Source organism: Ostrea edulis, chromosome 10 (assembly GCF_947568905.1).
Source record: "Ostrea edulis chromosome 10, xbOstEdul1.1, whole genome shotgun sequence".
NCBI lineage: Eukaryota > Metazoa > Mollusca > Bivalvia > Ostreida > Ostreidae > Ostrea > Ostrea edulis.
The window spans coordinates 12,745,089-12,761,769 of record NC_079173.1 but is presented as its reverse complement, the minus strand read 5'-3'; the positions used below and the strand labels follow the sequence as shown (position 1 = coordinate 12,761,769).

Genomic DNA, 16,681 nt, shown 5'->3' with positions numbered 1-16,681 from the left:
CACAGAACCGATCACACGGCAGGGGTACATCTATTTTGGCTATAATAGTCGGCTTATTGTAAGATTTTGATATCGAGAAAAATATACTGAGGTATGATAGTGCCTTAGCTACTCGTGTCTGAGATTACAATTGCCAATACACATGTACCACGTATTACCTAAACATGTACATGCCTTTACATTCAATACAAGTACAAGAAATATCAGAATTCCTAAATTGAATTAAAGTTATGCTACTTTCAACTCATTTAAATGTTTAGGGAATAAAATTCCACTTTGTTTTTAGGGTGTTCATCAGAAAAATGTTATAAATGAAGAATGATATTTGAAGTACAAGCTAAATCCTATCTTTAAACTGTCCAATAAGTCATAAATATACTTGGTCTTTTATCAATACTAAATGTGCATGCTTTTATTCAAACATTTCAATTTTCAAAACTTATTTAGAAAGATTAACGATAATGAAAAGGAAAAAGATGTGCATATACATACAAAACCGTTGTCTACTGAGCTCTATATCTGAATTATTGAATTTGAGACAGTTCATACATTTGATAGTTTGACACCACACATGAAATATTGTGCAATGAATCAGTGTTTATATATGATTGATAAACTTAATCTATATAAACATTAAGTATAAAGGAAAAATATGAAACTACAAGTAGAAAACATCCATTTCTTCTTTATTGACATTTTCCTTCCAAACTGGCCAGAAATCGTCCTTTGCAAAAATTTGCCGATCACCCATTCTTTCGTAAAATTAGTAAGCTTATTGTCTTTTAAAATAATTCTTTAATTTGGATTAAAACTCTGTTGTTGATTTTTTTATTTTAACTTTTATGTTGCACATTGGACATTTCCCTCTATTTCCTTTGCAATTATGACTTCTTCATAGCCAACTTTTGAAACGCCCTCTGCTGAAAATCAAAGACAATTTTCATTGGTGTTCTTTTTTTCATTGATTTTAACTCATTAATGCATGTTTTACCTCATATCAAAATTTGGAAAAAATATCTATTGTAGAAACTTATTATGTCCGTCACCCTTCATTGCGTGTCTGGTGCATTGCCTGTATTTGAATTGCTGACGTTGAAGAAGTTTAAAAATCACTCAAATCAACTTTCGATAAAGAAATTCCAATTCAAACAAATTGTTAAGTATTTCGCAAGTATTCGTTTAAAGAGAGATCGAAAAAAATAATTGACACCGATCCAGTTTGTTCGAGTATCTTGCACTGTCGCATTCGGTCAATTTGGAAGTGATTCAATCTGTGACCAAGTGAAAGAAAAACTAGATGTATCAGTAGAACAATACACTAGAAACTGTCTTTATACTGTCTGGAATGGGTTTCTGGAACATGTGCGGTAAGTTTCGTATAAAAGTGTTTTCTGTAGCATTCAATTAAAGATAAAGATCAATTCAACACAATTAGCAGTGCTTCAAGGCAATACAAGCGCTATTTCATGGTAATCAAATTGAAAAATAAAATTACAAATGTAATAATATATTTCTGATTGAATATATAATTTCATACAATCAGAGTGAATCTGAAGAAGTAGACCCGTCAGATCAGCAAAATATATCGATCCGGGATTCATTGTCATCCTGTCAATACGTCCTGCTCGTTATATCCAATATGCATTGACCTCTGAGGTCACCAATAAAAGAGGGGTACTGCAAACGTGTCAGATTTGTAAACAATTTAAAGATAAAGATCATTGCAACAAAGTATCAAAGTTATAAAAAGTCCTTATGATAATGAAGGTTTAAACAAAAGTATGTTAGAATATAAAAACACACATCGTGTCTTCATTTTGTATTCAAAAACTGAGCAAATGCAACGAAAGCATTCGTATATGACTTGAGACTACGATCTTTTAATCTCTTTATTTACACAATTTATTTACACTTATAAAATTGCCAATGCTTCTCTTTCCATATTCGTTGCACCATTTTACATTGTCCTCAACAAAAGGAAATTGATATGCATGACTGTTTCTTTTGACAACAGGTTTTATTCCAGTTCTGCTATTGTATGATGTGCAAACAAAGTGCATAATCACTAGATCATTAGATGTATGCGGTTCGACTGGAGATATGTACAATTGTCAACATCAGCAATTGAAATTCGTACCAGGAAACATTACGTCAAACATTACAGCTATTGATCTTTCTGACAACGACATAGTGAATCTCCAGGATGACGACTTTAACGGAATGTATAATCTGAAAGCCATTTATCTTAATCGGAACAGGATAAAACACATCAAGAAGAACGTATTTCAACATCTGCCTAATTTGTGCATTTTAGATCTAAGCTCAAACCAACTTCGCAAAGGATCCATAGAAAAGGGGACATTTCAAAATATGAATTCTATTCAGGACCTCAAAATTAATGATAACCCCTTTCCTAATGGAGGATTTCCTGACGAAGAAATAGAACGTCTTTCGTCCCTGAGAAACTTATCAATGAGCACCACTACTTCAACTTTGCATTTTTCTTCAAAATTTCGAAGCTTAAAAACTCTTAAAAAGTTGGAAATTGATTCTCATGTCGATTTTCAGTTAAATAATAAGTCTTTTGAAAATCTTGCAGAACTCAAAATAGAATATGTACACTTTGTTTTTAGTGACTATTGTCCATGCCGAAATATTGACGAAGATTTGTTTTGGGCGTTTGCTAACTTAAAAGGCCTGCACTTTCAAACTTCGTGTGGTATGCGATATGCACTGAAATCGCTGATGAGACTTCAGTCTAAGACATTGAACTATCTAAACTTTTCAAGTTCATTCGCACTTTCTGCAGAGGTATGCATGGTTCTGAATGAAAATGAAGTGAAGTATCTGAGAAACGTCTGTGCTAAAACTGTTAGTTTGAAGGAAACGGGTATTGTAAGCATAGATGCAATGAAATCCTCCTTATTTATGAAATGTATTGAACAAATAGACTTGTCATTTAATCTGTTGCGCAACACGCCTTTTGCGTATGCAATTCTAGAAGCACCGCGAATCAAAGTCATAAATGTCAGTCACCAAAGTAGCCGTGGTTCATATTCATCTCCCAGTAAGAACCGAAAACCAATGTTTCAACAAATGCCTTTTAATTTGACACTGTCGCCTTCATTAGAAATTTTAGACATGTCCAATACAATGATTGATGCAAACACAACCAAGTTGAAATTTGAAATGTACGGAGCTAACCTACAACGCCTCAATTTAAGATACATCAGTTTCTCTTTTTGTACGAAAAGCAACTTCGAACTGTTTTTTCCTCGGCTGTGGTTCCTGGATGTCTCTGGTGTACAGTGTAACGATTTATATGTAGCATTTCTGAAAGATTTTCACCCCTTGTCGGAACTCTACATGAGTGATGTAAATCTCGATGTCGGTCTAACAAGAGATGTGAAGGGTGAATTTCTTAATGGTCTTACCAACCTGAAGGTTGTCGATTTCTCAGAGAACGCTTTAAAAGATTTACATCCGAACATTTTTCAAAGTCAGTCATTGTCTTTGGAAACATTAAAACTAAATGACAATCTACTCACTACAGTTCCAGATGCTCTTCGTGTTGCTACGTCACTACGAATTCTTGAAATGAGATCCAACAAAATTGTATCATTTTCGACCGAAGATATCATTACCTTAAATCATCTAAAAGGCGTTCAGATAGATGTTAGAGGTAACCCCTTTGATTGTTTCTGTAATGCCATTGATTCCCTGCGCAGGATGTCTGATCATCAAGAACTATTTCTTCATTTGAACGAGACCTACTGTATTGAGGAACCAACCAAAACGTTATTAACGGTAATTAATGATATGCGTTCAATAGAACTACAATGCATGTCAATGCGGTGGTTAGAAATATCGACTTCTGCTCTGTCGTTCACTTTTCTGTTTCTTGCAACGTTTACAATTTTATACCGCTACAGAATCCTCGTGCGTTATGGCATGTTGAGAATCCGCTTATTTTGGAGAAAAAGTTTTTCTGCAATCATTACATGTAACATTCCTGCATATGACGCATACATTTCATATTCATCCATTGATTTTGTTTGGGTACGTACAAAACTTTATCCAGCATTAACAGAAGAAAATCTTCAAATTGCACTTCAAGATAAAGATTTTGACCCAGGTAGTCCCTATGCAGAAGAAATAGTTAAATTCATTAACATGAGTAAATATGTTATATTCGTTATAACACGGCAGTTTATCAAATCTGAATGGGGATCCTATGAAATTCAGGTCGCAAAAATACACGCAATTCATACTAATGCAAAACTTGTTCTGATCATCAAGGATGGAATCCAAATTGAAGACCTTCCAAAAGACTTCTTGTTTATTTGGTGGAAAATCAAACCATTGGTGTTTAATGAAAACGAAACTGAAAGAAAACAAGCAAAATTTTTCAAACGTTTAATCACCACTATTAAGGATTAATCGAATACAATAACACAGCTTTTCTTGATGTTGTGTACTTTATATATATGTCACACTCAAGAATTTTTCACTGATATGTAGACGTCACCATTGCCGGTGAAGGGCTGCAAAATTTAGGCCTATACTCGGCGCTTACGGCCTTTGAGCAGGTTGGGATCTTCATCGTGTCACACCTGCTGTGATATGGGGTCTTGATTTTCCCGGTCCCATCCGAAGGACCGCCCCGTATAGTCACCCCTTACGAGAAATAAGATGTACTGAGGACCTATTCTAACCCAGATCCCAACGGAATTTCAATTTCGGACATAAAATAGACTTGTTTCAAATTAATAAGTTTCAGAGCACTTACGAAAAATAGCTTTAAAAAATAATGCATATATTGTAGCTATAGAACAACTTTTATAAACAATTTTTGCCTTTAATATCTTTATAAATTGAAATTATAGCCATTTCCTTATGAATGCAGTTGTGAACAATTCGTGTATGAATCTTGATAGATAGGTGCTCTATATAAATACCTTGGGATTTCGACAAACATGAAAGTAGAAAATACAATTTTTGAATATGCATGAGGATATGAACTCTGATATATCATAGTAGCATATATCAAGAATCGCGTTAGCGAGTTGTTTGATAAAATTAAAACATTTTCATAAAACTGTTTGTAAGGTAAATCTTAGTCCAATTTCCAAACCTTTTCCCCTCAGCTATGCAAACGTTTTCTTTTTTCTGAGATGCTATGCATATTGGGATACATTGACCATTGAAAACTACTTATGAATCATCAAGACAAATACATAATTCCTGAACGTCTTGTAAAATTTTAATTTCGCATTTGACGTTTCATTTTTACAACGCATACAGATAAAATCATTTTGAAATGATGCGACGAAACTACTACTATTCCGTGAAAAGTGACCTAAAAATAACGTAAATTGTAACACAATACACGTATCAACACTTCGCCGCAAGTTACGTCCCTTTGCGGGGTCAGCCAAAGGTCAATCGGTGAAAAACCCAGTTTTCCTTCTTTACCTTACCAAATGTAAGATGTTATTACTTTGAATTTTAGCCAATTACCAAGTTTTCATACAAGTTAATGGGTTGCCCCAATCTGGGGCATATTGTAGTTGACTGCAATTGATGGTAAAATAACAGATGTCAAAGCTACAGATAGGAAAATTACAAAGGCCAACGTAGGGAAATACGATTTTTATCCGGAAGATGGCGGACAAGGGACGTAACTTTCGCGAAGTGTTGATACGTGTATTGACATAACCATACTAGAGACATATCGACATGTTTATAGAATAATTATGTATGTTTGTTGTTTTTATAATTACTAAGAAGGTCATATGTGAATAAGACATAATAATCCGTATTTGTCATTGAAAACCTCTTTAGTTCTCGGATACATGGTTAATATAATATCATATCTTCATGTACACTGTTAATCTCATATCCTCTCTTTATGGGAAGTGTCAATTATATTTGTGTCAGAACGCAATCTTTTTAGATGTATGTAATTATCAATTAACCTAATGTACATAGATTTAGCAATCTTGATATCCATAGTAAATGAAATAATTATGTATATCCAGGAGTTCGTGTTTGTCCAACTCTCTATTTTGTATTCCTTATAAGATTAATCACTGTCCATTATCTTTCCCTTTCATATTTGTGTAGAATGATATATATTTATTTATTGGATTATCTATGATACTTCAAGATCTTTGGTATGAAATATAAACTTTGTGAAATAAATTCTACAATGGACATTGTGTTTGGAATATCGCGAACGAATTGGAAATGTTGTCTTTGGTTCGAGAGTCTCCCCATGGCTCGGATACATTCCCTGACTTCTACACAGTAAGCAGATTCAGATTCCGAAGTCCACACTATACGATGTTAGAAGAGCTATACGAACTAGAAGGCTTCCCTGTACTAGTGCTTACGGACGTGCATTTAGATTGAACACATTGTAGCATTGATAGGTTGTGCTTTCACTTTAGTACAACCAAATATCAAGAAACAGTAGACGTTGTGTTATAGTATTTTACGTATTTACTTGGATTTTGTTTTGACGAAAATAAACACAGCTGTAAACTTTTCGAAATTGTTTTTAATGAAATGTAAATTTTATCTTTAAATTTATTTTCACGGTACTTGACCTGTGTCACATACGTTTGCAATGTGTATACGAAATATCGGGACTAAAACAAAGTTTGGAACTCAAAAGAAAGTTAATAACATTACGTTTCACTTGCGCACCTCTTGTATACATATCAGTGATGGAGAATTAAGACAATCCATTTCTGATACAAAAAACATGTACCTGATTTGAAGATTGTCTTTCGGAAGGTTGCAAACAAATATCCTACTTAAACCTAAAACCCAAAAGCGTAAGTTATTAGATTAAATTTCTGATGCATACTGGTGGAGGGTAACATAAAACTAATTCACAGCACCGTGTATATCCTCTACTATATGTAGATATCTGCTCAGATTGTTAGATTTCCTCAAGTCATTGGAAGAACCGATAGCTAGGCAATAATATTGTAAAAAATCAGATTTTATACATCAATCTCCAGGTACGTAGAAGGCCCCCCATCATACTTTTCCTGACATCTGACATACTTTTCACGTTATTATCACATACAATCTTCGCTTTATTGCATACAAATATCTATTTATTCGCTTGTTCTTTTTCTTTTTATTGTAGGAGTAAATGGTAGAAGAAATGCAAGGTTGAACTGATGAAATGAACTCATGCATGTACTGCGTAAAGTGACGGATAAAGTCCCCTTTCCCTTTTTTCCCACGATTTTGAAATTCAGACAGAACTTATTTTCTAACTAATCAAGAATATTCAGACAAATATGAATGGGAATGTTTCATTATTGCTCCCCCTTCCAATTCTGCAAACGATGCTGATTGCTTCACATGTAGTTATGTGTATTTGTTTACTGAAAGGTTGTCCAACTTAATGCAGAAAACGAGATATCGTTGGGCATCCTAAATATCAAAACTACGACGAAATCAGAAACGATGTAATAGTTCGATATTCTTCATTGGAAGAACAGAACGTAAAACGAGTGTTTTGGCCGTCTTATTTCTATTCATATCATAACTTTGCATCATTTAAGTCTTCCTTCTATTCTAAGAGTTAACACTTTCTTATTCATTTCATAGATTTAAAGAAAATTGAAAGTCTGTATTTTAAAATATGTATTTTGAAAAAAATGTTTGCTATGTCCTTTACACATGAAAGGTGAAGATAACGAACAGTGATCAATCTCATAACTCCTACAAGCAATACAAAATAGATAGTTGGGCGGACCCCTGGACACATCAGAGGTGGGATCGGGTGCCTAGGAGGAGTAAGCATCCCCTGTCGACCGGTCACACCCGCCGCGAGCCCTATATCCTGATCAGGTAAACGGAGTTATCTGCAGTCAAATTCAGTGTGCCAAGAACGGCTTAACGATTGGTATGAAACATGTCAGACAGCATTTCACCCAATGATAGGTTGTATTGACGAGCTAGATCGTTATATCGACCATAGAATTTGCGAAATGCTGACTTCAATCGAGACTGTTGAAATCCCTGTACCATCAACTTGTTTGTCAGTAGCTTACCTCGATTTAAAAACTGGCTATACGCAGAACAAGCTCTAGCATATCGAATCAGTTGAGATATATAATCACCATATGCAGGTGATAGTGGAATATTGCTACATAAATGTGGGAAGTTGACGACGGAGAAGCTGAAATCATCACGTTTGTCATACGGTTGAGTTTTCAGTTTGCCGTTAATGTCTACTTTCAATAAATTATCTGAGGATGAGCAGATGTGGACGACTCGGTGGGTCCTTTAGTTCGAGCTCACAGGGATATATCAAATCGACATATGAATGAAAGTTATTATTGGAAATAGACAAAACGTCATCGATATATCGAAATGCCGAATTGAAGGCCAATGTAACTTAAAGGTACGTACAATTATTTTTTGTTGTTTCCAAACTGACATAATTAATGTATCTATAATAACGCTATATAATAACTTGTGTTTCGTAAACTATCTACGTTCATCCAAGATCGAAGGAATTGCCCGACACGGTAGATAGATATTGCACAGATCCAAAAATACCTTGGAAAATAACACACAGTAAACTAAAAAAAAAAAAGAGTCATGTGGACAGAACGGCTTCATTTTGAAAAAGAAAGTATTCAAAAATACTTTTAAAACTAATATCAGTTATACCTCTAACGCTACTAAGACCACCATTAACCATCTCATTTCATCTTTGATATATCCAGGAGTCCGTGTTTGCCAAACTCTCTATTTTGTATTGCTAATAGGAGTTATGAGATTGGTCACTGTTCGTTATCTTCACCTTTCATTAAGAAGCAGGCATCTTCAGCTAGTTTAATTTCACTTTACTGAAATTCAGGGTAGACAGGGGTAGTGTGGGTCACAATAGAAGTTCAGGGTTATAAATGGAAATATACAGGAAATTAATTGAAACAAATTTTCTTAAAATATATACGAACCACATCAAATCATTTCTAAATGCAAATGTGATTAAGTTTTGTGAATTCAAGGTTTTTATGCCCGAGTGACTATAGTCGTAAGTATATTGTGTTTTATCTGTCCGTCTATCCGAAGCCTTATCCTTATTCAACACTTTTGAAAGGTGAGTAATAGGACTCCCACATTTGATATCCACATGTAGTGTAACAAAGCCATTTTATGACATTAAAGTTTTTATGATTGGACATCGACCAAAGAAAATTTAAACCTATTCAATATTCCCTGAACTATTGCAGATACGGCTTTCATATTTGCACACATATTTCTTATGGCAAAATCTTTAATTTGAGGTAGAGCATTTGCTTCATAAACGGGAGGTCGTGAGTTGGAGCCCCGTTCGTGTCATGGCCGCGTCAAACCTAAGACGTAGATATCGGTAAATATTACTCCTTCGCCAAACACTCGGCATTTGGCATCGAAAATCATGGGTCTGTCGGAAATGACCTTACAATCGAAGGTCTCGTGTCACGGCGCGTTAGTGAAAGAACGAAGATAGGCGACAGAAAGGGGAAGATAACGAACATTGATCAATCTCATAACTCCTATAAGCAATACAAAATACATATAGATAGTTGGGCATATGAAAATTTTAAAACTCTGTAATTCTTTTCCAATTTTTCACTCATATATTTCTAAATGAACAAACCTTAAGTATATACTTAGGAGAAAAAATTGAATTCTTCTTCGATACATAGTTGCACTTAATTGAGTACAACATAGAGACAAAATGTTTAGCAGAGTCGTAAGATCTTTTGTGAAAATGGCCACCGGACCCCCAGGAGTAGTGTGGGATCACAATTGGGGATCAATTACAAGCTTATATATCGGAATATACAGGAAAATGTTTAAAACAAATACTCTTCAAGAGTAACCGGGCCACACTAAATCATATCGAAATGCAAATATTCCTGAATTATGTGCATTCCAGTTTTTATAATAAAGTGGCTATAGTCGTGGGTGTATTGTTTTTTACCCTCCTGTCCGTCCGAAACCTTATCCTTGTTCAATACTTTTGAATGGTGAGTGATAGGGCTCATTTCATATATGCATGGCATGTGATAAAGCCTTTTTATTGTACCAAAGCCTTAAACCTTGGGCATCGACCTACTGTTAAGAAGGATTGCTCCTTCGCCAAACGTTCGACATTTAGAAGTGAGATCCATGAGTCTTTCGGATATGACCTTAAAAACGGAGGTCCTGTGTCGCGTCAGGCATTAGTGCGTTATAGAACCACCACTCCTATGACCGTAATCGCTAGGTGTAGGTCTGATATTTGTAGAACGCCACCTACAACTGGGAATATCTCAATATGAGGGGAAATATTTCGAAAGAAACGTAACACAAACAGCCGACCAACCTTTCATTTCCTACCATGAGCCCCGTGGGGATCCGAGTTAGAATATGTCCTCGATACCCCTTGCTTGTCGTAAAAGGCTACCAAATGGGGCGGTTCTTCGTATGAGATTGCTAAAGTCGAGGTGTGGCAAAGCGAAAAAGCCATAAGCGCCGAGCATAGATTTACATTTTGCAGCCCTTCAGCATTAATGGTGATCTCTCCATATGTGTAAAAATTCTCGAAAGGGATGTTAAACAATATTCAATCAATCAATCATGCCATGATGTTTGACGTTGTAAACTTGACCTCAGAAGAGTAAAGTCATGTTAGTCAGAATGGTATTGAAGCGAGTTTATGTCGTGTGAATTCAAGTTCAGTCATGTCGTAGCCCTTTTGGGCCACAGTATGGGATCAAACTTTTCACTGGAATAAACATTGAAATAATCTTACGGTATTAAAATCACAATAGTTAATTAATAGCAAGGCCAAGGTGACTCAGGCACGGGATGATGGCTCGCTAATCAACTTTTTCCTATGAATACTACATCTTTTTTATGATAATATCATTAATATTCCTTTTTATATAAAATATCAGTGATATTCTTCATTCATTATCCTATCGATAAACACTCAAATAAGCAGGTATCTGCTTCTTTGATAGGAAAGAAAGCACTTGAGTCTTTTGGAGAGGGCCTTCCTTTCTTCAAAACTGGTTGCAGTAGCTCAGTGGTAGAGCGTTCGTTTCGCTACCTAGAGGTTATGAATTCCAGTCCTGCTCGTGCCAAGGCCACGTCAAACCAGACGTTAGAATAGGTAGTGATTATTCCTTCACGGAACTCTCGGCATTTAAGGTAGTACTCTACATCGTCATAATGGCTGACTTCCTTTAAAAACATGGATGAAAAAATCGATATCAGCAATATTTGACTTTTCCTTTTCCATTTAAATACCTAGCCGGGTAGCTCAGTAAGTTAGAATACCGACTGCTGATCTGTAGGTCGCAGGTTCGAGTCCAGCAGGGTTTTTTAATTTTTTTCTTCAGATTACCTTCTTCTAAAACTGTATTTTTTGACAAAATAAAGTAAATTCGAAAATTTTCAACTTCAAAATATTGTTGTACATATCCTCCACTTTTCATCTACATCAAATTTCTCTGGTGTAGCATACCTCCTTAAAAGTGACGATTGTAGGTCTTTCGGATATGAACTTAAAGACTGAGGTCCCGTGTTGCTCTAACTCTAACTGCTACGTCCCGGAGTGTTATGTCTAAATCTGTGATAGTTCACCTATGTACAGCTTATGACGTCTCAGTATGATTCTCGACGGGACGTGAAACAAACAATCAGTCAATCAATCCTTTCTCTAATCAGAAAAGATTATTCCTTTAACCTTTCTCTACCGGCGCATTTTAGAGGTTTTTAAAGACTTAATGACAATATTTTTAAATCGATTTAAATCTGCATGTATCACGATTTGGGGTAGGCATATGATTTATGATTTTGTTAGGAATTGGACAGGGACATTTTTTTTTTATAAAATTGTTCATGGTATCCCATGACCTCAAAGGGTCTACGAATTCACAGGTCATATAAGTGCACATTTTCACGATTTTTCTCTCTGAAATATTTATATTACAACCCTAATCTCGGCTGAGATTCAGCTTGGCTGAATATCGGAGCAGTCCTTCATAATTCATGTCTGGAAATTTACTCTCGGTTTCGGCCCGTTCTAGAAATTAATATGCGCTTAGGTGACACTACTGTTCGCTTCAAATAAGTGATTTGACTGTTCAACTAACTCTCTATCACTATTAATTTTGCATTGCTTACCGTTTAGGTATGAAAATCCCAAAATGAAAATAATCACCAAATTTTCCGTTCAAACGATAACTTCCATGGCACAATATTTTTTTCCTGAAACTGAAGAGTTCCTATAGTCTGTATTATCTAGTTACTGATACATTGTATCGCCACATACCGGCTTGTCTTTCGCTAATTTAAAAAACAAACTATTGGAACTCTTCAATTTTGGGAGATAAATATTGCACCATGGAAGTCATCATTTGAATAGAAAACTTAGTGATAGTTTGTTTTATGGAATTTACATACTTAAACGGTAAGTAATGCAATATTAATAGTGATAGAGAGTTAGTTGAACAGTCATATCACTTATTTGAAGCGAACAGCAGTGTCACTTAAGTGCATATTAATTGCTAGAACTCTAGAGCCTGAGAGTAAATTTCCAGACATGAATTATGAAGGGCTGCTCCGAGATTCGTTGAAGACGTCAGTCTAAATATTCAGCCAAGCTAAATCTCAGCCGAGATTAATTACAACCCCTCTCACTAGATTAGAGTCAAACTAGGAAATCTTAGATGTATGAGCTCATGTGCCTTTTAAAATACTACAAAAGCATCACAATCAAATTAATCAATTTTATCGATAAACAAATATTTTGATTACTAAGTAACAACACGCATGGTACAATTTTGACCATAATTTACCTCTCTGCATCTATTCGACACAATTTAAACATAATTACATTGCATGATGATTAGTACATTTTAAAAATATAATATTACAATAGATCTTCATCATTTTAAAAGGTTTTTAACAAAAATATGAGGAACAGAATTAAGGTCATAAAATGGAAACTTCGTACTTTATATACATATCCATCATTTTCTAATAAAATGACGTCTTACCATTATGTTCCACTAAATAGAATAAATATTGCAACATTAAAACAAAAATCTTTACTGTTAATCTAATAAGATTTAATTTTTCATATTCAAATATATTTGGTTGCTAAGCAACAACAACATATCAAATGTTATCAAAAAGTTCTACCTGTTTTCCTCTTAAAGTTCAATGTATGCGAATGTTCCAGTACTTACTCTCAATCACGAAATGTAAATGCACTTGCATCATATTTAACAAAAATTTTCTGTTTATATTCAACCTCTGAAACCCTATTTCTAGACATAATTCTTGATACTGGGTTGTTCCGATAGGGGCATGTGTTGACCAATATCTGTCTATCGACTGGAACTTCACAGCAGACATATATAAGATAATGCCCAAAAATCTGGGGGGAAGTATTTCTTATATTTAGCCCCAAGTAATAATGTATTGCCAGAGCTTTTGAATGCTCAATTGGCTCTGTAAATGTTTTCTATAAAAAAAATTATGCGTTTAATTACTTATGAAATTTTATAAGAGGTAATGGTAGTGCACATTTCATAAAAGTGTTAGATGCACAGCCAGATTAATTTTGGTAAAGGTAATCTTATAATAATGCATTTTGTTATTCATTTTAAACTGGCAATCACTGTCACAATATCGGTACTTCAAAACTAGCAATCCCTGTACAGTTCCTCTTCGGTGAGAGGCTGTGAACTTCCTTGGAAAGCTTATGACAACCCTTTCCCTTAGATATGGCCATCTCAGCATAATGGTTGGTGACAACAGAGATGGAGAAAACCAAATCTTCTGTCAAAAACAGCTTCATAAAAGCTGCAGAACTCTGAATAATTGGGTCCCATATCTGAAAGGAAATTGCAAATAAAACAGTATTGGCCACCATACCTTATTTGTCAGCATTTAGATTACTTGTCATACCTTATAATTTGAAACAGAATGATTTTCCGTATTTTGTCTCTTTTTGTATGCATGTGATACCTAGTAATGCAACGATAAACAATAAAATGGTACACGCATACCAGTGTACCATAACGCCAAGATTCCATAATTTGTGAATGTTTAATCTGGATTTATTTGAATGTTAACCAAATGTATACGGATTTAACCCTATATTCAACCTCAAATTGAATGTCCGGTTGTCGCTCCGAATGAAATCCCACATTTCTTGGATAAGGTGTTCCCGTGTCCTCCACATCAGCATCCTACCAATGCATGTCTGGATTTACCAGTAGACTGTCACTAGTGGAAGATACCTGGGAACTTCCCACTAAATATTGGTATTTCGATACCTTTTTTAAAGATGAAAAAATTATAATTAAGAATTATTGGTTTGTTTTAAAGCAAAATATAACTTTTATGGTTGCACAGGACAGTTTTGCACAAACGTACTGGTCAAATCTATTTAAAGATAGATATGTCCTATATTTGAAGTGACATTTGGTAAGGGATTACATACATCTATTAGAAATGAATGGAATATTTCATTATACATTGCGAGTGTAGCGGAGTGGGTAATGACAAAAGAGATATGCATCATGTAGGTGTCAGCATTATGTCTAGTACATACATGTACATGGGGCTAAATACTGAAGAAATTCAGGTTAAAACCTACAGCGAAATTACTGTAACTCAGAGGTAAAGTGAATGGCCCCAGATTTAAAGTGGAATGAATTGGTTCTTCATTGTACACAGTATTTAAATCATCTTACATGGTACTTTGATGGGGTGTGGAATTAGTCGGTTTTAGAGAAAATCTAGGCAAGGAGGGGGCATATCGTAGCTCGTAGCAAACCTGCACCAGCATGTATGGATCACATGTAATTTATGGTCATAAGCTACTAAGTGTATATAAAATACATGCATTTAGATAAAATAGAAATTTATATGATTTTTCATTACTAGCCTGTCATAACCAGACTTTGATTGATGTTACCCCCTATTTGGCCAATACATACATTTCGTTTTTATTTCTGTTACAATATGAGGAAAATAACCTAAATTATGGTAATAAATTCTATCATTACGATTTACAATAATGTAATATGTGTTTTCCTAGCAGATTGTGCTTTATTTTCATAGAAAGAAAGTGATATTATTGTAGATAGTATGATTTATGCATTTATATGTAACAATGCAACGGTACATTATTTTGCTGGCCTTGTGACGTAACAATGCACTAGTACATGTGTGACGTTAGATTATTTCTTGACGTAATGAATTACTGTATGACGTTATCAGTATATTATTATTATCGTTAGACGAGTCACTTGTTTTAAGCGAATCATAAGAAAAGTAGCGGATTCAGATAACACTTCAACATGTAAGTGCTGATATCTTTCTGTTTTGATTCTTCTTCTTTTTTCTTCATCGGAAAATGGGTACTGTGAAGGGTGACATCCAGCGTTTTTAAACTAATTATGGCAGATCTAACTGTGGTAGCGGTGATTGGACATTCATACATCAGAAGACTTGACACATTTTTAAAAGTTAATTCGGGTTATGTAAATTTGTTTAGACCAAAGTCTATTCTCTGCAACGATTCGTGGTCAAGGAGGATTAACAGTGAGAGGCTTAGCGACATCTAAATTACTGTGCAATTTTTCCCGAGCCCCAGGCATTTGTGGGTTTTGTTGTTTTTTGTTTTTTTTTTTGCAAATCGGGGCAACGATGTGTTACTACATTCACCTGCAAAGGTTGTAAGAGACATCATTTCTCTTACGAACTTTCTGATTCATGGTACGGGAGTTAAACACATGATTGTAGGTCAACTTATTCGTCGTAACCTCAAGAAATCAGCGCCTGGATGCAATGACGCGGTTGTTGAAATAAACCTGATCCTGGACTCTGCGTTTGCATCCTAACCAAATGTAACATTTTGGAAATATAGGTTTTTTTTTAGATAACCCCCAGTACATTGGGCCCGATGGAGTACATCTGTCTACAAAATCGTTTAACAATGAGCCAATACCTATGGTCAAAAACCTGAGCAGCATTAAATATGCGGTGATCAACACTTGCAGGCGACTGAGGCCAGTATATAAATAAATTAAATTAGATTATGTCGAAGTATGACATCGTCTTGCATCGCATCTACATGTAGCTCTTAAGTTTACAAATTGCAATACAAGTTTATAGTTTTTAAGAACATTTAGGGTGTGATATAAATAATGTTAATGTCATGGGTCAATGACAATACAAACACTTAAAATATTATATATGAAGTTGGCTCTCGAAATACATTTAGAATAGGATTTCTAAGTAATTGACGTTATTTGTCCAAGATGTTCGTTCATAATGTACAGGTGCACGATCTCTAAGTAATTTATGTTGCTTTTTTAAAGATATTTGTTTGCTATGTGAACTGCCCGTACATGATCTCTAAGTAATTCATGTGACTGTTTCTAAGTTGTTAGTTCACGATGCCTCAGTACATGATCTCTAAGTAATTCATGTTACTGTTTCTAAGTTGTTAGTTCACGATGCCTCAGTACATGATCTCTAAGTAATTCATGTTGCTTTTTTAAAGATATTGGTTTGCTATGTGAACTGCCAGTACATGATCTCTAAGTAATTCATGTTACTGTTTCTAAGATGTTAGTTCACTATGTCT

At 34.8% G+C, this 16,681-nt stretch overlaps 1 protein-coding gene and 1 long non-coding RNA gene across 2 annotated transcripts; one reads left to right on the top strand and one right to left on the bottom strand.

The window, feature by feature from the left end:
- Nucleotides 1-1,183: 1,183 nt before the first annotated feature.
- On the top strand, nucleotides 1,184-6,551 carry LOC130050950 (toll-like receptor 2). The gene is made up of 2 exons (XM_056152005.1): nucleotides 1,184-1,367; nucleotides 2,015-6,551. The coding sequence occupies exons 1-2, from the start codon at nucleotides 1,346-1,348 to the stop codon at nucleotides 4,438-4,440; spliced, it is 2,448 nt and encodes an 815-aa protein (XP_056007980.1). The 5' UTR covers nucleotides 1,184-1,345; the 3' UTR covers nucleotides 4,441-6,551.
- Nucleotides 6,552-12,789: 6,238 nt separating this feature from the next.
- Nucleotides 12,790-14,497, bottom strand: LOC130050955 (uncharacterized). The gene is made up of 2 exons (XR_008799340.1): nucleotides 14,190-14,497; nucleotides 12,790-13,915 (listed from the first exon to the last, which is right to left on the bottom strand). It is a non-coding gene; the product is annotated as an uncharacterized LOC130050955 (long non-coding RNA).
- Nucleotides 14,498-16,681: the final 2,184 nt, after the last annotated feature.

Bases quoted from the DNA above. Each gene is read 5' to 3' on its own strand.
- LOC130050950 (XM_056152005.1), top strand. From the start codon at position 1,346: ATGGGTTTCTGGAACATGTGCG. The intron at 1,368-2,014 runs GTAAGTTTCGTA...TTTTGACAACAG, and splicing joins GGGTTTCTGGAACATGTGCG to GTTTTATTCCAGTTCTGCTA.